At 38.6% G+C, this 27,465-nt stretch overlaps 1 protein-coding gene across 1 annotated transcript in view; it reads right to left on the bottom strand.

Moving 5' to 3' along the window:
- The window catches only part of DERA (deoxyribose-phosphate aldolase), a 132,361-nt gene that overhangs the window by 30,323 nt on the left and 74,573 nt on the right, over positions 1-27,465 (bottom strand). The window contains exon 6 of the mRNA XM_058282846.2: positions 22,600-22,728. Coding sequence (XP_058138829.1) covers positions 22,600-22,728 — 129 coding nt within the window. The remainder of the gene's footprint in view (positions 1-22,599; positions 22,729-27,465) is intronic.

Below are 27,465 nucleotides of genomic sequence, written 5' to 3'. Positions count from 1 at the left end.
GCCCAGACTTTCCAATGACTATATGCGCTCGTATGCTATCTTTCTCTTATAGCAGAAAGGCAATGGGTTCGTTTTCTGAAACGTCTAGAAAGAAACTATATACAACCATACCATAATGATGTATATTGCAAGCAAATAGCTTATACTACATACATAACACAAAGGCTTTATCTGTTTCTTGGAACTTCCTATTACCAAAGTTTTAGGTTTGATTAAAAGGCCGTTTGTTTTTAGATTATTTTTCTCCCCAGAAAACAGAATACAAATAGTTTCTTAACATGTACACTGTCAAAGTTAGATGTTTAACCTGCCTTCCTTTTAAATCCACATTTTAAATTTTCAGTACATATTTAATGTTTTTAATAATGCTGTATGATTGCTTTGAGTTGGCATTTATTTCGTCCCCCTAAAGAACATGTTAGAGTCCTCTATGTTGTAGATATAATTTCTCCCAGGTATTTCAGGGGGTATATTAAATGTCAATATCCAAAGTGATTACATGTGTAACTTAAAAAACTAAAACCTCCACGAAGAAAAAATTTCAGCTGTTAAGTATATTACCAAAAATGGGAAATGGAATTCACAAGGATAACCTATAAAGTAAAAAGTCATTTAGAAACCTGGGTTAGAGACTGGTAACAGCATCAGCTTATGCTGGAGATCCATTTAGTTGTACTTGGTTGCAAATACCTATCATACATTTACCCTGAAGAAGGTTTTCTGGGTTAACTTGGTCTAATTTTTAAAATTTAATACATAGAAAATAAAGAGTACCCAAAATTTAAGTATGAGGAACTAATAAGCACTGTAATATGGAATGGACAGATAAGACTAATTTAATCACCACATTCTTCAACTCAAAATCTTCATATGCTTAAAGGATAAAACCCTAGCATTTCCGCTCTCCAGGATGTAAAGTGAACCTAATGTTCCTTGTTCCTTTCTGTCATTCACCCTAAAGGAGTCTTAGACTAGCTAATTCTGATGATAACAATAGTAGATTAAAACAACAGCAACAGTAACAGTAGTACAGAAGTAATGTGCCTCTTTTTCTGAGACCTCATTAGGTGGACAGCTCCAGCCAAGCAATTTACACGGCTTCTCTCATTTAGTTCTTACGGCACCTTAAGAAGCAGGTTCTCGAATCATCCCCAGGGTGAAGAAACCAGGGTGTAAAGAGATTGAAGAACTTGTCTAAGAAAAATTCTTACAAGCATCACGAGTAAAATTTGATTCCAGGTTTTTCTAACTCAAAGCCCATGCTTCCAATCACTGTACACCGTTTTGCCTCCTACACCAGACTACTTACTGTTTTGTAGAAACACCCTCTATTTTGACCACTTTGTTCAGTCCATCCATTCCCTTGACACTGACATCCTACCCAGCCAAGTTCAATTGTTCCCTTCAATGTGAAGTGGCACTGCCATTGCTTTTTCCTATTTGAAAATGAACTCGATGGCTGGAGCTGCAGCAGACATCTTTCAATCATGAGGAAAATGCCAAGAGGCACCAGTCCTGACATGGCTGATGAGCCAACAGCAGCAAGTGGTTTCACCTCCAGACTTCTTGCAATATTCATCTAGGCTGTAGTAAATACCCAGTCCTAACTGATATAGAGTCCCTGGACTAAACAGGGACTGTACTTTAGCTTTGCTGACCTAGAAAACCAGTGGGACATTACATCTGTTAATTTCCCACGGGCATCACACTTTGCAACCAAAGACGCAAAGTGCCACCCCCTCCCAGACACACTCTGTTCCTCCAGTCAACACCCCTGGGACACTATCCAGACTCTTAACGCCCGCCCCGAGAAGAACCAAGAGAAGAAGCCACAGTCAACTGAACATACTATGGAAGGAAGAGTAGCAGGTGAAAAGGGATCTGAGAAAACTGTTCAGGAATTATTAAAGCTAAAAGTGAAAAGCCACAGAATAGTAGATTCTACTGGAAAAGTGACCAACTGAGAAACCAGAAGATTAACCATCTAACACCAATCTGTCTGAACAAGTTATTGAAGAATCAGAAAGAAGGGAACTGTTATACTATTTTGCAATAGTAGAAATTCAGGAAGAATCTAAGATACAATTCTTTAAAAGCCAATCACAGAAGGAAGTGGGCCCTAAGAAGCTGAGAAATCTCTCTGTGCCAGGCCCTCACTCCTAGCCCATCCAAGCTCACACCCTTTGGGGAGTGTGGCTGCCTCACTCATCATTGCATTGACCACACAACTAGCACAGCACCCTCCCATGGCATAAACCCAAAAATACCTGTTAAAATCTAACTGCATCCAGTACTAGGCAAGCTTTAAGAAAACATGAGGTCCACAATGCGCATAAACTCTTCACCAATTCCACAGCTGCAATTGTCTACTTGTATAAATAAATGGGGTTTTATTTAATTATATACCACTTACCATGTGCCAGGCACTGTTCTAAGAGCTCTATAAATAACCTGATAAATCTGAAAATTAAGCAGTTATGTGACACTTCAGGCTCCTACTGAAATTATCTTGCTGAGGAAGTCTGGGAGTACAACACAGAAAAGACTTATTTTTAAGACTGAAGTATCCGAGGAGGAATCCAAGAGAAAACAAAAATCCCTAGCAGCAGCACAGGGCTTACAGTCCAGGCTCTGGGAACCATTCCTTGACCGTCCCACCATGAAAAATGGCTCTGTTTTTGAGTGTATGCTCAGCCACCGTAAGTGAGCCCCTGCCCCTGACTGGGAGCTGCTCCGTTCTGAGAAAGGGGCAGGCATAACGGAGTTGTACATAGTGCTGCCGGGACGGGGAGGGCTAGGAGGTACAAACAGAATGCAAGGGCACGTTAGGGCTTCACAAGGGGGACGGCGGGAGGAGGAGATGACGGAGGTTTCTGTCCTCACACGGCAGAGTTGGAGGAGAATGGCAGCAACGACGGCAATTAAGTCCCAGCACGCTCTGGACTAGGGTTGTTCACCAACGAACAGGTGAGGTTTTGTTTCTGTTTTCCTGCAGCTCTGTACCTACTGGCAGCCAGGCTGTTTTATTTATTTATTAACTTTAAAAAATAAATATATCTGTATTTTTTATTTTTTAAAAGATACTTAGGTTACATAAATGTTACACAGAAAATATAGGGATTCCCATATGCCCCACTCCACACACCTCCCACCCCCTCCCACAAAAACAACATCCTTCGTGAGTGTGGCACATTCGGGGCAACTGAGAAACACATCCTGGGGCCATGCCACTGAGCATGCACCAGAGTTCACATCGTGGTTTACACTGTCTCCCACACAATTCTGCATGTTATGGGAAAATATAAAATGACCTATATCTGTCGTTGCTATGTCATTCAGGACGATTCCCAAGTCCCAAAGAGCCCCCGTACTGCAGGTTGTTTTAAATTACCTCACGCCCTGGCTAGACCTAACCATGTTGAGGGCAGACCCGACTCCACCGACCTGCGGATGCCTGGAACTAAAGCCCTGCCCGAGAGGAAAGGAACAAGAAAAGGAGAAGCCGCGAGCTTAAGAGCAGAGCTTGGGCAAGGATGGGTGGGAGCAGGACTCCCACAGGTTCCCAGAAGTGCTGACAGAACTTGAGGGGCTGAGCTGTATGCCTGAGGCCTTCCCGCTCATCAAGATCCTGTCCCCACAGTCCTCGTTTGTATGGGTATCATTAAAACAAACCTATTACTTGAGGTAACCTGAGTCTCTTTTTTATAACTAAAAAGGCCTAGTATAAAACCCAACACATTTTAAAGAGCCTTCTCCATACATCTTGTAATTTATCCATGCAGGTGAAAGAAAACAAATCCCTCCCCATTTTTCCTTCCTTTGATGGGGTTTCTACAGATCTAATAACACCCATCAATTTAGCTACTTTTCTCATAGAATTTTCCACACATCCTGGATTTCCTTGATGAGTTCTGATTCTAATGGAAGGACAAATGTCCTTTTTTTTTTTTTTAGTTAATAAAAATGTGTTTGGATGTAGACTGCATGAAAAGAAAGAAAATTTAATCTTTTCAACTTCTAAACTGTCTTTTAGCAAAATTTCATTTGAACTCTGTAGGGTATGAAACCAACAGTTGCTCTGTTCCTTCATTATCTAGTTATTCAGACTCAATTCTAAAAATAGGTTCATAAATCCCCTTATATTATCAAGTTTTCTAACCCCTTAGACTAAGAAACACAGATATGCAGATGATCTTATAAATCAATAATTCCTAAACTTGATACTCCCAAGGTATCACTAACTTAAGGAAGAGTGGGATTTTCTTAAATTCTTTGAAAAATAATAATAAATATAACCCACCTTAATTTTTGAAATAAGGATATATCAAAGAATGAAAGCCCCATTATGTTATTTACCATTAGCAAAGGGTACGGTTGCAAACACATCCCTGTTTTTAAGAAGAGAGCATGACAGGTTGACAAATTAAAGTGATTATTAATAAAAAAAATTTAGGAACGTGGCCAGTCCTTTTCTTATGTCAGAAAATACTAGAGTTCTCCTTTCCTCACGAGCTGTTCTTCAAAATTTTTCAGTGCATTAACAGAAATTGAGAATTGTGATACTTAAAAGTTGTCTTTTATTAAGGATTCCAGGACACCTGAAACTTCAAGATGTATGAATCAAAGGACAGAAACAAATGAGGCTGTTAGGGCAGAGTTAAGGCTTTCTGGTTCTGTTCTATTTTGCTTTCTGCTATAGTTCCCTTTGCCTTGTGTGGGGTGTTTAGGGGAAATCATGAGTGCCTTTTATTTTTTCTCTATAATTATTTCTATTTTGATTACTTGGTTTTAGGTTCCCATTTAAATGATCTGCAAATTAAACTAGATGCCTATGAAGACAGATATACTTACATTTTTATATCTTTAATAATCAGACTGAGCTGTTCTCCAACCTTGAAATAGATTGTGTTCCAAAAGTTTGTAAAAAGTTCCAAATGCACTTTTCCATATAAACAACACTACATGTGGTGGGAAGCCCCAGGCCAGCCCAGAAAAGTATGTTTTGCCTAACGGTATCTAATCTATAGTCCTACTAACATCCCCTAAGCACTCCGCTTAGCGATGTTTTCTTAGGAAATGAAGGAAGGCCAGGACACATCTGACTGTCCGTCTCCATAGCTCATCACCTCTACCTCTGCCAGACTGTGGATGCGGTTGCTCTGAGCTTCAAATTGCCCACGGAGCCTACATTTGGACACATAATCTCAAGATGGGGAGACAGAGAAGGATAGGATTTTCAGGTTTTGGGGTGAGGGGTAGTGAGGATTTATGGAGCTGGGAGTCACTCTGAGCCAGGTCCTAGTGTATCTTGCCCCGACACCCTCCACCAACTGCACACCCACCTGCTTTTCCTCCATCACCTCGAAAGCCTACTCCCCTCTCCACTGTCACTTAGCAGTTGTTTTTAGCTGATGTTCGTCCCATAATAGTACAGGAATATAATCATACTCTTTTCCTTCTACCTAAAACAAGCACCTAATCCTTAGGTATACACATCAAGTAACAGCACCAAAAGTAGAAAAAATTTCTTTCCTAAACTCAGCCTTGCTTTCCTCATTTAGAACCCATTTTTTTAAAAAGACATCAGAGAACAGCAGATGTGGCTAAAACAGCTGGGTGCCTGCCTACTACATGGAAGGTCCCAGGTTCAGTTTCCGATGCCTCCTAAAGAAGATGAGCAAGACAGCGAGCTGATGCGACAGGCTGGTGCGGTGAATTGACACAAGATGATGCAACAAGATGATGCAATGAAGAAACACAATGAGAAACACGACAAGCAGGGAGTGGATGTGGCTCAAGCGATCAAGCACTTCCCTCCCATATGGGAAGTCCCAGGTTTGGTTTCCAGTGCCTCCTAAAAAGATGAGCAGAAACAGACAGCACACAACAAACAGACAGAGAGTAGACAACGAGTGCAAACAACAAGGGTGGGGGGTGGAATAAATAAGTAAAATAAAATCTTTTAAAAAACAATCATAAAAAATAAATTCTTAAAAAATACATATATATAAATGAAAAGACATCATGTGTCCAGGGGATAAGGGGTGGGCCTTGAGAAGTTCAGAGGCTGAGGTTATGTTACTAATATCTGGGGCAATCTCAAGCTCTCTAGGGTATTCACCGCAGAACTGGGGCAAGGTAATGAGCACTGGTAAAGAGGTGAGATGAGGAAGGACGGCAGCCAAAGGTAGCAGCTCCAGGCCCCGGCGAGCAGCGGCCGTAGGGGTGAGAAGGGAAGAAGGGCAGCGGCGGTTTGCTACTCCTGTTCATGACAAGGTGATGCCTCAGGAGAGGGTCAGGGGCAGTCGGGGGCTCAGGGGACAAGGGAAGGGTCTTGTGGAACAGACACTTTTAAATCAGGCTGACGTACACTGGGTCCTATCTGGCATTTCTTTCTGCATCTGTAATTTCTTTAACCAGTCATTGAGAACTGAAGAATAATCTTGCTGTAACAAAGTGCCTGGGAACCATTATCCCCATTGTATCTGATTGGAATTATTTGGGGCACAAAGGAACCATTATTTTGTCTGATGAGTCCACACTGGAATTTCCTCTCTAAGCTCCCAAAGCACCTGAACGCTTGGTGAAGTCTGAGCATAACGAACGCCTTCTCCCTTGAAGTGCCGGGCACTTCTACTCTGGAAACAGGAAACAGAGTGCTCATTCTTAAGATCCCCCACTACTACCTCAGCCTCCTCAGAAAATTCTTCCTTTACTACCTCTTACTCCAATCCATCCTTCCGCACGTGCATTTTCCCTCCACTTCTGTCTTAACACGGCTAATACCACCTAAGAGATGTAATTCAGGGGTCTTAATGTTTCACAACATGAATCTCTTTTTGGTCTCTGCGTGGGTCACTCTTCTCTCTGTGTCAGTTGCTCAATAAAACATTGAACTTTTCCAATCCAGCCCAAAAGGAAGAACCAAAGAAAACAGTTAGTAGAAAGGGGTACGTTTACCTGAAAAGTATGTTCAGTTATAAGAAAGCAACTGACCACCGTGTGGGAGTCTGGATTTTACAAAGCAAAGCCTGGAAGAAACAGTGTCAGCTATTCCTGGGTGTATGCTTATGGACAGAAAATGAAAATGAGAAATGGACTTGAAAAATATTTTCCGTGGAAAAATACATTTAATAACACTCAATTTAGAAAGTACCATCAATAATGAAGCTGTCACAAAGCAGTTTTAAGGATTTTTATTTTATATTTTATAAAGCATTAAAATAAGCCATACTATAAAATGAGAAGGCAGAGAAAGTCAGAAGAAAATGTGCTTTTTAACTGTCAAACTTCTCTAATCTCCAATCCTAATCAGAATTTTCAAAACCTGATGGATGCAATTGTAAGAAACATTAAAAACTCTGAGGTAATTTATGTGGTTCTTCTTATTAAAAAATAAACAGGAAGGATTTAATTATTCAACAGAATGTTAATATCAAACCAGTGCAATAGCAGCTAATATTCTACAAACAGCCTTTTGCTAGCTTTGTGTGACACGGATGATCTAATTCTTCCCAATTTCATTGACTATTCAGTGTCTCCTCTGTTGTCCCTGCCCAATTTGCAGCTTTGTAACATACTAAACTTACTCTCGATGCCCCAGCTGGTGATAAATTTTTTACAAAAAGCATACTATAACACTAATTCTTGGGTCACTAGCAAAGCAAAACATCACCCAGATAATTCAAATGAAAGCGTGAATTTCCTTCTCCTCCTGAATCACCAAAACAACTGTAGTGGCTCTCCATTTTCCTTTGCGTGCCTCGTCTTGCTAATGATTTCGAAACAGATAAATAGCCTCTCTTTCCCTTTCCATTCACAAACAATCAGATTGCCTTAAAAAAGGTTCAATTTCTTCCCTTCTTACAAAAACGGAAAATGTGTAGGAAAAGTGGTGAACAGTCTAAACATATGCCCCCTACTCACCCAAGATTATGTGCCTAAAATGAAATCTGATCATTGCTCCACTCTACACAGGAGTCTGGAGAAGAGCTCCACAGACCCTATGGCTCTTTCGTCCTCGGAGGAGTGAATGAATAAAAGTAGGAATGAACTACTCAGTTACTCACTCCCTCCTCAGGGAAAAAACTTACAAAGGTTTTCCTACCCCAAACAGATAATCCCAGTTCTTTAGCAGAGGCTTGAGCCAGCCTAGCTACTAGCTGCATGCCCACCTCTCCATTCACCCTCCACTCCCACCCCCAGGCTTCTTACCGTGACAGTCCTTCCTGTCTGGGCTTCTCACTGCCCTTCCTTTCCACCTGTACCTCGGGGCACCTGTCCTGAAATGCCCTCCCTGTCCACCTGTACCTCGGGGTACCTGCCCTGAACTGCCCTTTCTGTCCACCTGCACCTCAGGCGCCGACACACAAGCACTGGCTCTGTGAGCCTTTGGGACTCCTCCAGACGGGGAGCCGTGTCCTCTAGTGCTGGGCAGAGAGTCCCTCCCGGGCACCCAACAAGGCCGGTCTTGAGCCCTGGGTTTCGCTGCCTCGCAGACCACGAGACACGGTCCACCCTTACCAGCGGGGCTCTGCCTTCCTTTTCCCTCTCCCTTCTTTCACCTACCAGTGCCCAGAACCAAGTCTCACACCTGCAGGGGAAGAACTGTCCCCAGGTGTGGACAGGCCGGCGCCCGGGGCCCTCTCCTTCCTTTGCCCCCTTCCCCGGTCCTCACCCCAGCCCTCCGCAGAGCTCAGCCATTTCCTGCTGTTCCCCAGCAAAGGTAGAGTGGGGGACGCCCCTAATCAAATTCTAAATAGAAAAAAGTGGAGATGGAAGGAGGAGAAACCTCGATGCCAATATCAAGGCAGAGAAAGGATAAAAAAATGATCTTGGAGGCCTAAATTATAAATATAAAGGCATGTCCCTGTAAAAACACTGTCATATGTGTTGGTCAGGACCTATGGAACTATTGATGTATGGCTAAATTTCCGTGATTCTCTGGGCTAAACCTGGCCTAGCCTAAAGACCTAACAACCATTGTAAACTTGTTTCTATGAGGAAATAGGTTCAGAGTTCCAAACAAATGCTATAAAGTAACTAGTAGAACGGTTTGTTAGTTGAGTACTGTCATGCTGAAATCCACCCCCATCCCCACCCAAATTTGCAGTTCTCTTGCTACATAGTTTCTCCAGTACAGTTTACAACTACTATGAATTAACTTCTGAATGTTTATTTGCTCTCTTTCTCTTGGTTTAGCTGACAATTGCAAATAAAGGGAAAACTGGGATGAATGTGTAAAGTCCTTTAGGTGACTGAGACAAAAGGAATTGCAGGCAAAACCCCAATTTGAAATATGTTTCCCACACACTTACAGAGTTCCTAGGACGACAAAAGTTTCATATACAATTACTGGATTTTATGGTTTTTTAGAGCCATTATGTTAAAATAAAATAAAAAGAAAAAAGTTCTATACTATAATATTTCCCTCCCTCAGATATGTAGTTTCATCGTTCTAACAATGACATTTTTTACATATGCTTCCATTAAAGTCAAGACTGCAGAATAAGCTGATGATTTCAATAACACCCCCTCACTCTTAAGTCTTTTCACTGAATAGCTCGCTGAGCAATTTAACACACAGGGTCCCTGATTTCTTTATTCTAGTGATGGCAATATAACCTTTGTCTTGCTTGAACCAGCTTTTCCCTGTTAACACATCTTTTCCAAGTTAAAAAATATATATTTTTCATTTTTCTGGCTTATAAAGGAAACCTAGAGAAATCTGCAAAGATTTTTTTTTAAAGCAAATAAAGAAATATTCACCCATGCAGAAGAAAGAACACAGGAGAATCACATGTTCCATTTTATAATATTATGGTACACTGTGTAGTCTTGTGTCAGTATTTATTATCAGTCATTTACTTTATGATAGAGAATAACTTTTGATTACTGATGCTTGTAGTATTACTCACTCTGTCTTGGACTGTTTGAAGATCTGTATTTTTATTACAAAGTCCAATAAAAATAAAGTGTAAAACCCATAGGTCCCAAAACTGATTCCTGGCTTGTGCTGTATGTCACTCCTTTCCAATATAAAAAGTGTTTCCTTCTTCTGTTACCCTCTGTCTCTTGCTCATAAGCAAATTTATCTCCTAATGCCTCATTCTTTATTTTAGCCATTAATCTCCCATTGAGAACCTTACCAAATGCTTTTTGCAGATAAAAAATATTTAATATCTCCTAGATTTCCCCTATCCACAAAACCACCTAACATCGCTTAGAGGGAAAAAATCAATCTTTTGTACCTGAATTCAAGTTGGCTGGTTCAAGTCAAAATATTTTTGTTCTAACTTCTTCAGGCCTTCATAGTAAATAATAAACAACAGAGTAAGAACCCGATTTTTCTTCTTTTCCCATTATTCCCATATTGTTGGGCCCTACCAGTAATAAATTGTCATCTAGACTGTGTGTGTGTATAAAATGTTTTTTTCTTTTCTACATCATGGGATCACACTAACTCAGAAACAGAAGGGAGCTTTAGCAGCCACTGAATATTACCTATTGAGCTGTGTGTGGCTCCACTAAGTCATCGTCCAGTCCATGCTGAAACATCTCCTAGTTCCTGAGGCAGCCCATCCTATTTGTAGACCACTTGGACAATGACAAAACTCTTCTATACCAGGCCCAAATCCATCTTCCCAAAACTTTCTAAAAGTTGGTCTGAATTCTGCTTTCTCAGGGCTAATAGAGATAATCCTTTTTCAGGAAAGTCCTCCAAATATGTGAACACTATTACAACCCCAATGACCTGACTTTTCTTAAATGAGATGTCTCCTTTCCTTTCAACCACTCTGCTTAAGTTTCCTCATCCTATGCTATGACTTCCCTCTAAATTTGCTCCATCGCCATGTCCATTCTCCCATATTCCTCCACCCCTCAGATGGCCCTCGACTTGGGCATCTCTCCCACTCCTTTATCAGGTAGACAGAAGAAAGTTCTGCTTTCACTGCCATTCCCTGACTATTCTCTCAGTACCCGAGGTAGAGGAATCTGAAAACAAACAAGAACTTTCATATAGAACTCAAGGTGCAGTTGTAAGTTATGACCCCGCTAATTTTCCAAGTGCATCATCACAGGGTTAGCAACAGAAATGGTAAACCCAAAACAATAGTGGAAGCTGCCTGAGATGGGCTCCTACAGCTCTGGGCACCCTTTCCTTTTTATCTCAACAAACATTTCCGGGAGGCCTATACTGAGGGGGGCCTTGGGCTTGTTTTCATTTTTCTCTCTCATATTTATTTCATGTCTGCCACTCCTATCTGCTTGCTCCAAACATTCTGCCTCTGTATCATCTGACTTTTCTTGTCCTCAATAGAAAATTACAGGTTAACAAATAAATCTCATTCAGGAACTCCAAAAATACATCTGTGCCTCCAAACACTAAACATGGTTAATACAGTTTATCTATGATATCTTACAGATGGATCAATTGCAAGGTGGAGAGAAGGATTGTGCAGTAAAAGCGTGGAGTTTGGAGCAAAAGTCCTTCAGAATGCTGCTATGTACTCAAGGTACAGACCCTTAACTTCTTAGCCTCAGGTTTTTATTTGTTAAAGGAGAAAAATATACTATCTCCCTCTCAAGATCACTGTGAAAAGAATTTGTAAATTATCAACTTCACTTGGTTTATTAACCTTTGTTCATCCAACCAATACATATATCAAGTATTCACCTGGTGCAATAAACTGAGGGATCCATGTGAGGAGTCCATGTTCTCAGCATCTAAGCATTTTCTACTAGATTAGGAACTACCTGGAACAGTCATTAAGGAATAGAGAACCAAAAGTTAGTGGTAGGAGCTATACAGAAATGAATAACAATCTCAGGTCCATGAGCAATCATCTATAGATCTAACCTCTACCTCACATATCAGAATATTGCTAAGAAAAAAAAAAAAAAAACGTTTCCCTCAATTGGAAAATAGAGATTTATTAAAAATTTAGTTTTTATACATGTTACTTACAAACACATCTATTTCTTATAGTAAGATAAGTGCGTATGTCTGTTACCTGAACATATCAGCAAGCATTTACCAGGCACTTACTATGTCCTAGTCTTTGTGCCTCTGAATTTCTCCTGCAGGAGATAGTAATGTGATTTTAGAATAAGCTGCGTTACATTTTTAAAACTTTCATACAGTAAAATTTTACACAGAATGTATACACCCCATAAAAAAATGAGTGTAGAAAGTGTTTTCTCTTTTTTTTTCTAGCCACAGAGAAGCAAAGAAAAAGGTTTATATTTAAATGTATGTTGTATCTTTTCTTTAAAATGATATGTATATAGCAAAATGCACCATCAGTATGCATTTCTGGGAGGCCAGAAAACACAACTTCTCTCTGAAGAGCTCTTTATTTTCCACTAAGCAAAGGATGGAGAGGAGGTAGGTCAGAGGTGGGAAGGTGAGTATGGGGTACTTTCTGAAATTTTTTGCTTGGGGGAGACCTCAATTTAAATTTTTTCCATGTATGAGATAGCAAATTAATTAGTTGTCACCCTATAAATAGTTTCATTTTCAGGGCTAGTTTAAGGCTCTGCAAGTAAATTTACACTTTAAATCCTTTAACTCTTAACCCAATACACATCTCTATTCTTCTGCTTTCTCCCAGTAATAAACTTTCAATTGTAGCATCTACTTTCATAAATTACATTTTTCCTATGAAGGGCAAGATCTTATTTAAAAAAAAAACAAAAAACAGGCTTGAACACCACAGGGGTCTTGAGATGCCATCTGGATCAACACTCCTTAAGTCTACAAGATTTGCAGCCCAAGATGAAGGACTCAGTGTGACTTGTGATAAGCTGTAGAAAAATAAATCTACACTGTCATTTACTCCACTATTTTATTCAGATATAAAAAAATTTTTTAAGTTAAAAAAAAAGTTCTTAGAGGCTAACCTGCTATCAACCAATGCATTTTTTAGTATTTTGGTTTCTTTCCATCATAGCCAGTTTTTCACTATTTTTTCCCCTTTATTATATTTTTTTAATGGCTTCCTTTAAGGTTCTCCACCTCTTCTGCCTCATTTCATTGTTTCTGTATTACTTTGATCTTATTGGGCTGAATTGTGACTATCCCCTTCCTTGGTACGTACTTTTTCATTTTTGATTTCCTATGTTGCAAAATTCCAGCCGAGTTCAAAATTCACTTTGCATCCTTCAAGGTCTGCTTTACTCAAGCCCCGTATTTTTGTGTTAGCACTCTTCCCACAGATCTTCATTAGCAATTCAAACCTGACGACATTATGATTGCATCTTTAGTGCTTTTCTCCTCCAACCTGATTTATCATGCCCACATTATTTTCAAAGATAAGGTCTAGAATAACTTCAGAGCAGAGCTTGTTAGCCGTTGCCTATGTGAGAACAGCCCACGCTACTGAAAGATAAAACCCCTTTTCTACATGCAGGCATTATTCTTAATGTGTGCACTTGCAGGGCTGAAATCCCTTAGCAGTAGATTGACCTGCTATAGACTTTCCTTTTCTATAAACATGTTTCCCTTTCTATCTTACTTACTATCACCTTGTTCTTGGATTGTTTGATGAGAAAATATGGCTCTCGTTTTTCTTCCCTGATTACAGTCCCTTCAAATTGCTTATTCCTACCTTACCTCCTTCATTTTTATTTCACTCACATTTCCACTAACATAAATGGAAGGCCTTTTTCCTATAACTGAAAAACCCAAGCAAAACGTTTTACCTAATCCTTCTTTGCCTCTAGCACCACCTCAGAATCCTTACAAATCTTTAATAAGTCATATTACTAACTTGAGTTGCCTAAACAATGCCTTGGAAATAGAATCTCCTTGTAAAAGGGACAAATTATTTGTCTTTTTTGTTGTTGTTGTTCAATTAAAATAAAAGTTTGCACTCAAAATAACATGTCCAAACTCTACCAAGTCTGTGGCACATCTGCATAACGGCATCTAGACGGTTTTCAAATTTCCCTTTTTCCTTTTTCCTTTGCCTCACAAACATGTATACACAATATGAAAAGACGCTTAAAATCATTCATAAAAAGAAATGCAAATTAAAACTATCCTAAGATATCATTTCTCATCTTTGATTTAACAAAAATGTAAAGCTTGACCAAATATACCGCTCTAAGGCTGTGGGGAAACAGATACACTTCCAATGGAAATGCAGAATGGTACAACGTAATATGGAAGAGAATTTGGCAATAGCTAGCAAAATTATATATGCAGTTACTCTTAGATCTAGCAATGTCACTTCTAGGACTCTATCCCAGGAAACACTGGCAAAAATATGAACTGACTTTTGCACAAGGTGATTTACCCCAACATTATTTGTAATTCTAGAAAATTGGAAGCAACAGAGAGGTCCATCAGAGGGGAATGATGGAATAAATAAGCTATCTATATAATGTTATGCAGCTGTAAAAATAAGGAAACTCTCCATATAACCATATGGAGTGGTCTCCATGATGCATTGTAAGTGGAAAATGCAAACTGCAGAAAAATGTTTATAGTAAATTGCCAACTATGTATAAACATAAATATATATGTCTATAATTTTAAAATGAAACATTGTAAAAAAGCAACCAAAAACTTAAAAAAAATATAAGAAAAATGTAAGAAAAGAGGAAAAAATAATAAAAATGGAAGTTATATTTCTCCAAATGTCTTATTTTAACTGTGAAAACATGTAAAATAAAATTAAAAACAAAACTACATAAAAAAGAAAAGCAAGCAATTTCTAATAATTGAAATAGAAAATTCTAAAACTAATGAACCTTAATGTATATGTAATGACATAAATACAAAGAATTATTCACATAACTCTTAAACACAATATTGTGGTTGCTTTTTGTTGTTATTGTTGTTTAAAAGATTTATTTCTCTCCCCTTCCCCACCCCCATCCCGGTTGTCTGTTCTCTGTGTCTATTTGCTGCGTCTTGTTTGTCCGCTTCTGTTGTTGTCAGCGGCACAGGAATCTGTGTTTCTTTTTGTGGCGTCTTCTTGTTGTGTCAGCTTTCCATGTGTGCAGCACCATTCCTGGGCAGGCTGCACTTTCTTTCGCGCTTGGGCAGCTCTCTGTATGCGGCACACTCCTTGTGCGTGGGGCTCCCCTACGTGGGGGACACCCCTGCGTGGCAAGGCACTCCTTGCCCGCATCAGCACTGCGCATGGGCCAGCTGCACACAGGTCAAGGAGGCAAGCGGTTTGAACCACAGACCTCCCATGTGGTAGATGGATGCCCTAACCACTGGGCCAAGTCCGCCCGCCCTTGTGGTTGTTTATGTCTAACAAATATACCTAAGAATAAAAAGAACCCCAAAAAGTGGAAGCAGATGTGGCTCAGGTGACTGAGCTTCCAAACAGCTTCCAGTGCCTCCTGGAGAAGACAAGCAAGAGCGAGCTGACGCAACAAGATGGCACAACCAAGAGACATTGTGGAAACACAATGAGAGACACAACAAAAATAGCAGGGAGCGGAGGTGGCTCAGGCATTCAGGGGCCTCCCTCCCACATGGGAGATCTCAGCTTTGGTTCCCGGTACCTCCTAGAAAGAGAAGACCAGCACACAACAGACAGACACAGCAAATGCAAACAACAAGGGGGTGGGGAGAAGTAAAAAAGAAATCTTAAAAAAAAAAGAAATCTTAAATTACATTCAGTAATCCTGTATTTTAATTTTAATTTATGCATATATTAGAATAAAGTAAGTAATTATGTTACTTCTGCTAATTTACAAGATTTTCACTGAAAAGGATATCTTCTTTGGTGAAATGTCTATTCACATCCTTTGCAGACGTTTTTATTGGGTCTTTTTTAGTATGAGTTTTAAGAGTTCTTTAATTCTAGATACAAGTCCTTTATTAGGTATATGATTTTCAAATACTTTTGCCTAGTATGTGGCTTGTCTTTAAAATTTCTTAATGGTGCTTTGAAGCGAAAAAATTGTGAATGCTGATGATATCAATGTTGATTATCAAAAATTGATTCTTCTATCAAATTTTTCTTTTATGCATCATGCTTTTCATACTGTATCTAAGAGTTCTTTGCCTAACCTGAGATCATGATGACTTTTGCCTATGCTTTTTTTAAAAAAGTTTTATAGTTTTAGCTCTTACATTTAGACCTTTGTTTGTATTTTCATTCATACAAACCAACTTTAAAGATATATTTTTGAAAGAATTAGGGAAATCTAAACATGGCTGAATCGAGAACACATGTGATATGAGAGAATTACTGTTAATTTTGTCAAGTGTGATAATGGCCTGTGGTTACGTTTAAATCACAGACATACAAACTAAGGTATTTATGGGTGAAATAATTAATATTTCTAGATTTTGACCTTAGTACTTCAGGGGGACAAAGTGGGAGTAAATAGATGAAATAGAATTTACAAAATATTGATAACTGTTGAATATGGAAAATGGATAAATGTGGTAGCAACATTTTCAACTTTGGTGTAGGTTTGAAAATTTCCATACTTAAGCGGGAAAAAAACACAGGTTCTGGGCTTGAATATTGCTCACAACATATTAGCTATATGATCTTAGGCAAGTTAAATAATCTATGTCCCATCTGCCTTATCCATAAAGAAAGAATAAGTACCAACTTCATGGGGTTTTTGTGAAGATTAAATGTAAGTATACATGAAGCCTTTAAGACAGTGTGCTGGCCCTGCCAGACTGGAAAGACCTCACTGGCACACTGAAAAATCAGCTGAAGTACCAGAACGGTGATATCTTATGAGTGAAAACTGTGCCAAAGAGTAAGTGCTACTCTAAGCCCACAATAGCCAATACCAAAACCAAGCCTCAAAATAACCTAGGAGAACAGCCAATAGATTAACTGCCTATCAGAACAAAACTCAACTTTAAAGAAAGACAATACAAGCTAAATGCATTAAAATGCATTAAGATCAAGAACACAAGAAAAAATACCTGATATGCAAAGAAGCAGGAATATACAATTCAAACTCAGGGGGGAAAATTTATCAAGAGAAAAAGACCCTAACATAATTCAAATGTACAAATTAGCAGATGAAGACTTTAAATAAGCTATTATAAATACGATCAAGGACTTAAAGGAAAATATGACCTCAACGAGTGAAAAGATGGTACTCTCAGCAGAGAAATGAGAATTATAAAAAAGAATAAATGGAAATTCTAAAACTGAGTATGTACAGTTAACAAAAATGAAAAACTCACTGAATGGACTTAAAAGTAAAATTTGAGAAAGAAAATAAGGGTCAATGAACTTGAAGAAGCAGCCATGTAAATTAACCAATCAAAAGAATAGAGGAGGAAAAATAGGTTAATAATAATGCACGGGTCCTTGGTAACTTCAGTACTAATCAGTCGAACACCCTTATACTTGGGGTCCTAGAAGTGAAAACAAAATAAAATGAGGCAGAAAATTTATTTGAAAAAATAGTTTTGAAAAATTTCTAGATTGAGTGGAAAATATCAATTAACAGGTCCAAGAAGCTCAGCAAACTTCTAGCAAAATACAAAGAAAAACTTAATTAATCACATCATGGGCAAACTAGGGCAAAAAGAAAAGAAAAATATCGATTGGCTACAGTCAGAGCAAGATGAGACATTACGTATAAAGAAACAAGAAGAAATGGAATTCCAAGAAATAGAGTGACATATTTAAACTACTGAAATAAAAATAAAACTGTCAACCCAGAAATCTATATTCAGCAAAATATCCTTGAAACAGGAGGCTGAAAAAAAGATATTTTCAAATGAACAAAAGCTTAAAGAATTATTCACCAGCAGACTTGCACTGTAAAAAAATATTCATGGAAGTTTTCCAGGCTCAAGAGAAATTATACCAGATGGAAACTCAGATTTATAGGGAGGAATAAAGAACACTAAAAATAATATATGTGTGAGAAAATATAGATTTGCTTAGCTTTCTTTTTTCTTCTCGTAACTTCCTTAAAAGACCAATGACTGTTAAAAAGAAAAATCACATTTTAAGGTGGAAATTATAACAAATGTAGAAGAACATGAAAATAAAAATGTATAAGATTGATACAGTGCAACAGAGCTGTTTTTAGTTTTTTACATTTGTGACAAAGAAAGTACAAAGTAGAACAATATTAATTTTACACAGACTGTGATAAGTTAAGGATGCAGCAACCACTTAAAAATACAAAGGCAATAGAAGAAATAAAATGAAATAAAATGAAATACTATAAAATATTTGATGGGCCCAAATGCAGCAGGAAAAGAAGAAAAGAGGAACAAAAAACAGATTGGGGACAAACAGGAAACAAATTGATGACAAACTTAAATCTTACCATATCAATAATTACATTAAATGTAAATGGATGAAACATTTCAACTAAAAAATAGACTGTCACATGGATAAAAAAAAGAAGGGTTGACAAGAGATACACTTCAAATATATAGGGCAGATGGGTTGAGAAACAAAAAGACAGAAATAATAAATAGTACATAAAATGTAAACATAAGAAAGCAGAGATGGCTGTATTAATACCAGACAAAGTAAACATCCAGAAAGGTAGTAATACCAAAGATAAAGGACATTTCATAATGACGAATGTGCCATGTCAACAGGAAACATAACACTTGTAGAAGTGTATATACCTAATAGCAAAGCTCTCAAATACATGAAAAAAGTGACAGGACTAAGGAATAAACAGACAGATCCACAATCACAGGTGAAGATTTTAACAACACTTTCTCAGTATTAAAAAGAACAAGTGGATAAAAAATAAAGTAAGATAGCTTTATTTGAAAAATGCTATCAACCAACCTGACCTAATTGACATTTACAAAACACCATTATTAACATTTGCAAATACTTGTTCTTTTCAAGGGCACTTGGAACACATACCTAAACAGACCATAAAATGGATCATAAAATAACTTATCTATTTCAAAAAGACAAAAGAGTCTTACCATGAATATTCTCTGAGCATAACAGAATTTTAAATCAGAAATAAGTAACAGTAAGATATTCAGAAAAGTTCAAATATTTGGAAACTAAACAACTGATCACAAATAACACATAGGTCACAAGAGAAATCACAAGGGAAATTAGAAAGTACTTTTAAATGAATGACAATTAAAAAACAATATAGTAAAATTTGGATGAAGGAGCTAAAGCAGTGCTGAGGGAAATTTTTAGCTCAAAATACCTGTATTAGAAAAGAAAGAACATTTAAAATCAATGATCTAAGCTTTCACCCAAAGAAGCTAGTAAAATAAGAACAAATTTAACCCAGAGTAAGTAGAAGGAATGAAAAAAAAACATAAGAGTAGAATTCAATGAAGTAGAACACAAAAACTAGAGAAAAATAACAAAGCAAAAAGTTGGCTCTTTGAAAAGATTAATAAAATTGGCAAACCACAGCAAGATTTTTTTTCTACAAAAAAAAAAAATTAAAAAGGAGAAAACAAAAATGTCCAATACCAGGAATTATAAAGAGGATATCCCTACAGATCCTACAGACGTCAGAATAATAATAAGAGAAACATATAAACAACACCAATAAATCTTGTACCTCAGTATATTTATACAATAGAACATTTCGAAGCAAACTCCTGGATTCACAGAACAATATGGATGGATTTACGGCTACTATTTGGATCAAAGCAAAAAGGCACAAAAGAGTACATACCAAATAATTCCATTTATATGATGTTCAAAAGTATAATCCATCTTTTTTTGTTCAATTAAAATAAAAGTTTGTTCTCAAATTGTTATTCATTTCTGATTTAAGTGTTGTGTCTGGGGCAGACAGGGACACAGGGAATTTCTGGGATGATGGAAATGTTCCAGTTCTTAACAGGCGTAGTTGTTACACAGGTATATACAAATTTGAAACTCATCACACTCCATATTTAACATCTGAACTTTACTGACTATAAATTTACCTCAATGAGGGTGATTTTTCTTAATTGCTCAAAAAAACCACAGAAGTAAGGCACAACTTGATTTAGTCAAAAATTTTTATATTATTTTTGGTGGGTATCATTGGGGATTGAATCATGCTCCCCACAAAAGGCATGCTCAGGTCTCAACCCCCAGTCCCGTGGGTGTGAACCCATTTGTCAACAGGACCTCTGAAGCTGTTCTTAGTTAAGGTGTGCCCACACTCAGTGAGGGTGGGCTCTAATCCAATATGGCTGAAGTCCTTACAAGCAAAGGAACTGGGACATGGAAAGAAAGCCATGGGAGGCAAGAAGCTGGAATTCAACGGAACCCAGAAAAGAAAGGAGATGCCGCCATGTGCATCACCATGCGACAGAAAAGCGCAAGAACCCCAAATATTGCCAGCCAGCAGAAGATACCAACCCAAGGGGGAAGGTTTCTAGCCTCTAAACCATGAGCCAATAAATTCCTGGTGTTAAACCAACCCTTTGTATGCTATTTATGTTATAAGCCCAGAAACTAAGACAGGGATAATATTGTGAGAGTTACATATAAAGGGTGAAATAGAAATATAAAAAAACTAAGATTAAAAAAAAATTTCAATTCTATTATATAACCTTTTACAGGATGGAAAGCACAAATTAGAAGCCAGGAAGTGTATCAGATACATTCGTATACTTCACAAAGATCATGTGTTTCATTCATGAGAAGATCAGTCATAGTGCCTTGGGACACAACTGTGTTAAAACTGAAAAAGCAATAAACCTGGAGCCAGAAGTCCTGGATTCAAGTAATGGTTTTTTGTGATTTATTAGCTTTAAAAGTTTCTTCATCAACTATAGGGCTGATGTGAATATTAAGGGGTATTATTTTAAAGTACCTGGTAAAACATACCATGAATAAAGTTATGCAGCTCACAGTAAGTGCACAATAAACACTGGTTAAATGAAAAAATGAAATAAGACAAACAACATTGGCAGGGAAGGACAAGCAGACAGGAGGAGACAGAGGGACAGCATGTTTCTTGTCACATTGTTTTTATAAGAGGTGGCATGAGAATGGAAGTGAGGCTTCCAAACTTTAAAACCAATAGCATGAGTAGTAGGTGCAGAGGGCAGGCAGGACTGGCTGACCTTGCCGAATGAGTACATTTCAGTCCTGCCTGCACCACAGCATTGTGGGCTAACAAGCCCTATCCTGGCAAAGAGCATGAAAGGGAGGCTACTTGTCGACCCTAAGACCCCAAGGGGCATTTTCAGGCTCCTAAGGGTGGCAGCGAGTCTTCCATTACTGCAGACCTTTGAAATACCAACATCACTGATGAACCAGGGTTCAAAGCGCTCCATTCCTTTTCGTCTTTTGGTTTTCAGGGACTTTTGCTCTGAACAAGACAAGCAGTGCGAATGTGTTTGAGACCCAGCAGCACGATGTAACCCCACCAAGGCCTAGTGAGCTGACGTTCAGTCGAGTTTCAAGAACAATGCAAGGTGTGACAGAGCAGTCGATGGATAGCTCAGGTTCAAGACCACAGAAGCCGTATGTCCTCATCCCAGTGAGGCTCAGTCGCTGCTGGAGGAGTACAGGAATGCCGGGCACACAGAGCAGATAAGGAGCCAGACGGCGGGGGGTTGGAAAGGAAGGGCCACGAGGGGCAACAGTCCTGGAAAGGGAGACACCTTGCTGAATCCTAGCCCATGCTTAGGAATTATCTGGGCAAAAGGGATTCCAGGCAGGGGGCACAGCGGGGACACTCAACGTCTTGGACAACCCCGTTTTCAGGGAACTGCGAGTACTTCTGTGTGGCTGGAACATATGGTATGGAGGGAAAATGACGCGGTGTCAGAGGCACAGGCAGGGTCTTGCGAAGGACCTTGTTTTTTTTTTTTTTTAAATGAATCAGACTCAAGGAATTTACATTTACCTCCAAGATGAAGGGAAACCACTGAAGGATTTTAAGCAAGCAGTACCAAAATCAAATTAGCATTTTTAAAAGATCATTCTGGCAACAATATGGAGAACAGATTGGAGGGGGACAAAAGTAGAGACAGGGAAGCTGGTTAGATGCTGAAGTAATCCATGTGGGGGGTGACGGTGGCCTAAGATAGCAGCACTCAGAACAGAAAGAAGAAGATGTATCCGACATAGTAAAGAGGCTGAACTCTTAAAACTTGTTCGCTGATTTATGTGAAGGTGAGAGAAAGGAGGACTCTAGCGTGGCTCCCAGGTTTCAAGTCTGGACATATGAATAGAGAGAACTGCTATTCATGGGGATAAAGATTTAAGTCCACCTACATTTGAAAGTATAAAAAACAATCACACTACACTAAAAAAAAAAAAAACTAACACAAAAGTAGAGGCTGCCTTAGTATGGTTACACATCGCAGAGAAATCAAAAAGCTTAAATTCACAGAGAAGAGTAAGTCAGAGTTAAAGAAATTCCTGTCTAACATACTCTGATGAATGAATAATCAAATAACACAGAAGGTAATTCGCTAACAAGAGAGCCATCTACTGCCTCGCAAGGATACTGCAGCAGTGAAATGCCACAAAAAATGTGGAAGCAAGCCAAGAGTTTGGACCCCTTCACATTGTAAAAAAATATCGAATGACTCTTGCCAAAAAAATTCCAGCTGGTTAGCCCTCTTAACTAATAGCTAAATGCTTTCACTTACTTACTTCTCTTAAACGTCACTTGAAAATAAATTCTTACCTGCCATCATTGCTATCATACTGGCTTTGTAGACATTAGTAAGACATCCGAGCTCTCCTGTTGCCAAGATGGTTTTAAGATGAGCCTCCCCACAGGCCTTGCGAAACTGACGAATCTCATCATACAGGGCTGGGAAGGAAAATGATTGAGGCAGTTATAAAGCAGGCAAGTGATAACGTAGCTTGGCAGCCGTTTATAGTGGTAAAACCCAATTCAGAATTAGGAAACATAAAACATTTGCCACTTTCTAAAAATCACCCCAATTTAATATTGGCCTAGAGCATTCTGTTGCAGATCACATCCTGTTACAAGGAATGCTTAGCTTGCTACCACGAAACTGTTTCTAAGCTCTGGCCCGAGGTCCAGAGTCATGGGGCTTGTTAAATGTCATTACAATGACATTCAAATTACAAATAATTTCTACGACTTCCACATGATGGTTACCTGTAAGAAAAAAACAAATTTACCACACTGCAAACTAAAAATAAAAAATCAAGTCTTTATTAATTCGTCCATAAGTCACATATAACAGGCTCTCTAATTGGAATATAAAGCAGACCTTTCTTGAGAGTCCTGTTACTGACAAGAAAGACATGACAGCTTGTCCTGCTATCTGCCAGGCTATATGTCTACAGAGCTGACTAACAAGTGTCAGGCTACATGTCTACACAGCTGACTAACAAGCTAACTGGCCAGTTAGTGTTGGATACAAGTGCATGAAGCCCTTTGTGCAGGGGCTCAGTGATACAGGCTGACTCATCACCGTTGACCCCAATTCCACATCTGCCTCTCCAGGGCAACAGGAATTGCCCCACAAAAATTACCACCAACCATAAAAAGGAATGAAGTTTTGAAACATGCTGCATACAATATGCATGAACCTTGAAAACATTAGGCTAAGTGAAATAAGCCAGAAACAAAGTGACAAATATGAGCCCATTTATATGAAAAATATAAAATAAGCAAATTCATAGGTTCAGAAGATTAGAGGTTACCAGGGGCTGGGGGCAGAGGGAATGGGAAGTTATTACCTCATGAGCACCGAGTTTCTGTTTAGGGTGATGAAAAAGTTTTCATAATGGATAGTGATGATGGTAGCACACTGTAAATGTACTAATGCAACTGAATTGTGCACTTAAAAATGGTCAAAATGGTAGATTTTGTTATATGTATGTTACCACAATAATTTTTTTAATGACAGGAAAAGAAAATTGGATGAGAAAAACAGTTCATATTCAAGGTAACAGAATGCTAATAAACAATTCAGTATCAGAGTAATAAGAATGAGTATTAAATTTTTGAAAAATCACTTAACACAATATTTTGTCAGTGACACCAATAGATTTTGGCCCCTGATCTGCATCGGGTTGGCCACCTCCATTTCCACACTCTCGGGTCCATGACTGGGGCTTTTTCTTTTCTCTCCATGTATGTTTCATAGTGAGACGTTTTATAAGCATATGGACAAAACTTGGCAGGAGAGAAATATTCATCATAAGGATTATGGTTAGGCTGAGTATCTTTTAATGCCAAGATGAGAGTTCTATAATTCATAAGTTTACTAAAGTACAAAAGACTAAAAAGTAGCCTCAAGTAAGCAAACTGAGTCAAGGCCAAATAATTTATAACAAGGCGAATATGAGGAACGCCTTCCCAAGTCCAGAAAACCTGAACATAACCTGAAGCGTGAAAGCAGAAACTGAGTACAAATAAAAGCAAATATTCAATTATAGGATGGCTGGCAATGTTTCGCATCTGTTATCCCTGAGAGATGGTACTTGCTGATGGTGTTTCAGGAAGGGATTGACTATTTTCAGCAATCCTTCATCCTAGGTAGTTAAGCGCATCAGAGGTGATCCAAGATGCCTCTCTGCCAATCTGACCCGACCCACTTACCCAGCCCGAGAAAACCATCTTACAATACATCCGATATGACCACACATGTGCGAATACAATAAACAGGAAATGACTATGCGGCAATAATGATTTTCTTTTAACCCAGAGAATGTATCTTGGATGGAATGACATTTCTTGAGTTACTGAATCTAAAAGAAGAAAGCTATTCTCTAAGAAAAAGTGACAAATCTGAATTTAAAATTTAGGAATGCTAACCTAGAGTTTATGCGTGAATATAATCAATGATTTCCCCCAAAGTACAGTGTCATCAAAAGCAGGCTTTGGAGTCTGACAAATGTGAATTTAAAAACTCAGTTCCATCACTTCTTGAGTGACCCTGGTCAAGTTATTTCTCTCAACCTCAGTTCCATCCTTACAGTGTCCATAGTATTTACCTTACAAGGTTACTATGAGGATTAAAAGATGATACATGTAAATCACTTTGCACATTCCCTGGCATGTTTTAAGTACATAAAAAGTTTATTAAGTTTAGAATTCTAGTAAAATGACTTTCCACTAAGTGTGTGATAAAAGTCTCAGTGAATTTCTTTACCTACAGTTAAAATTAGCCAGAAAAACAGATGCATTTAATGATTCAATTACCAGTCATCTGCAAGTTATTCTCTTTAATCCATGATCCAAGCAGAATGAACCAAAAATGGTCACTTAAAGCTTAACTGGATTTAACAAATATGCAACTAGTACCTTCTCATTCTTAACTGCCAGCGCCTCAGGTCATTTTACTCATCTATTCCACAACAAAACAGGGTCAAGATTTTCTGAGCAAATATCCTAATTTTCAGGGTCAATATTTGGAAAGTTGTCGCTTGCTTCTGTTACCATCCTACCCAGAACTTACCAGAACAATTAAATTTAAAAGTATAGCAAATCCAGCCCTTTGGGGAATGTGCCCAGGGCTGTCAAGTGACTGCTGCTACCTGGGACTCTGAATCCTTCTGAAGAGTTGCGAAAGTGAAGGAACAGCTCCTGAAGCAGCTTCAACAACAGCAACAGCTCCCAGGTCCAGTGGCCGAGTGGCCAGCAGTCAACAGCATGGCACCCGTGCTGACCAGTAGCCACAACGTCAGCCCCCGGGACACCATCCAGCCGTATTCTCTGCTCCTGAGTCTTCCGTGGTGCTGCTTGTTTTTCACGCCTACTTCCCCAGGTTTCCTACAGATTCAGCGAGCTACCTTATATCCTATTATTCTCCACATTTTTTCCTTTATAGGAGAAGTTGTGGGTTTACCAAACAATCATTAAATAAAAGCATTAAATATAAGATTCTCCTACACCACCACACCACCAATACCCTGCATTCGTGGTACACTTCTTACAATTGTAGGAGTGCATTTTTAAAACTGTACTATCAGTGGTACATTTCTTTCAATTGATGGTAACACAATCATATATTTACACTATTAATTAAAGTCCATGGTTTAACTCAGGGTTCATTGTTTGTATAGTATAGTTCCATGGATTAAAAAAAAAATTCTATTGTTACTATATATACAATCTAACATTTCCCCTTTAAACCATGATCAGATATAAGTATTTCAGTGCTATTGTGTTCACAGTGTTATGGCTACCATCACTACCATCCATTACTAAAACATTTCTATCATTCCAGTTAGGAACCCTGTATATTTTAAGCCTTAACTTCCCATTTCCTATTCCTATACCATACCCTAGTAACCTGTATTCTAGATTCTGACTCAATGAATTTGCTTATCCTAATTGTTTGTTAGTGAGCTCATACAATGTTTGTCCTTCTGTGTCTGGCTTATTTCATTCAACTTGATATCTTCAAGGTTCATCCACGCTGTCGCAAGTATCAGGACATGATTTCTTTTTAAGGCTGAATAATATTCCATTGTAAGTTATAGACCACATTTTAGTTGTCCATTCATCAGTTGATGGCCACTTGGGTTGCTTCCATCTTTTGGCAATTGGGAATAACGTTGCTATGAATATTGGTGTGCAAATATCTGTTTGAGCCACTGCTTTCAATTTTGGGGGGTATATATTTAGTAGTGGGATTGCCAGGTCACATGGTAGTTCTATACTTAGCTTTTTGAGGAACTGCTAAACTGTCTTCCACAGAAGCTGCACCATTTTATTTATTTATTTATTTTTCATCATTTTAAATTGCTACCAGCAATGAACGAGAGTTCCTATTTTTCCACATCCTCTCCAACACTTATTATTTTGTTTTTTTGCTTTGTTTTTTTGTTTTGTTTTTGTCTTTATTTTTTTAGTGTTACATTCAAAAAATATGAGGTCCCCACATACCCCTCACCATACTCCTCCCCCCACAACAACAACCTCCTCCATCATCATGAGACATTCATTGCACTTGGTGAATACATCTCTGAGCACAACTCCACCTCATGGTCAATGGTCCACACATAGCCCGCACTCTCCCACAGTCCACCCAGTGGGCCATGGGAGGACATACAATGTCCGGTAACTGTCCCTGCAGCACCACCCAGGACAACTCCAAGTCCCAAAAACACCCCCACATCACACCTCTTCCTCCCACTCCCTACCCCCAGCAGCCACCATGGCCACTTTCTCCACACCAATTCCACATTTTCTTCTATTACTAATCACAATAGTTCATGAATAGAATATCAGTAAGTCCCCTCTAATCCATACTCTATTCCTCCATCCTGTGGACCTTGGAATGGTTGTGTCCACTCCACATCTATATCAAGAGGGGGCTTAGATTCCACATGGATGCTGGATGCAATTCTCCTGCTTTCAGTTGTAGGCACTCTTGACTCCCTGGTGTGGTGGTTGTGTGAAATGGTACCTCATTGTGGTTTTGATTTGCATTTCCCTCACAGCTAATGATATTGAGCATCTTTTCATGTGCTTTCTGGTCATGTATAATCCTCTTTGGAGAGATAACTGTTCAAGTCTTCTGTCCATTTTTTAATTGCATTGTTTGAATTTTGTTAAGTTCAA

The sequence above is a fragment of the Dasypus novemcinctus genome, chromosome 20, assembly GCF_030445035.2.
Source record: "Dasypus novemcinctus isolate mDasNov1 chromosome 20, mDasNov1.1.hap2, whole genome shotgun sequence".
In the NCBI taxonomy this organism is placed as follows: domain Eukaryota; kingdom Metazoa; phylum Chordata; class Mammalia; order Cingulata; family Dasypodidae; genus Dasypus; species Dasypus novemcinctus.
This window is presented reverse-complemented; position numbering and strand designations above follow the sequence as displayed.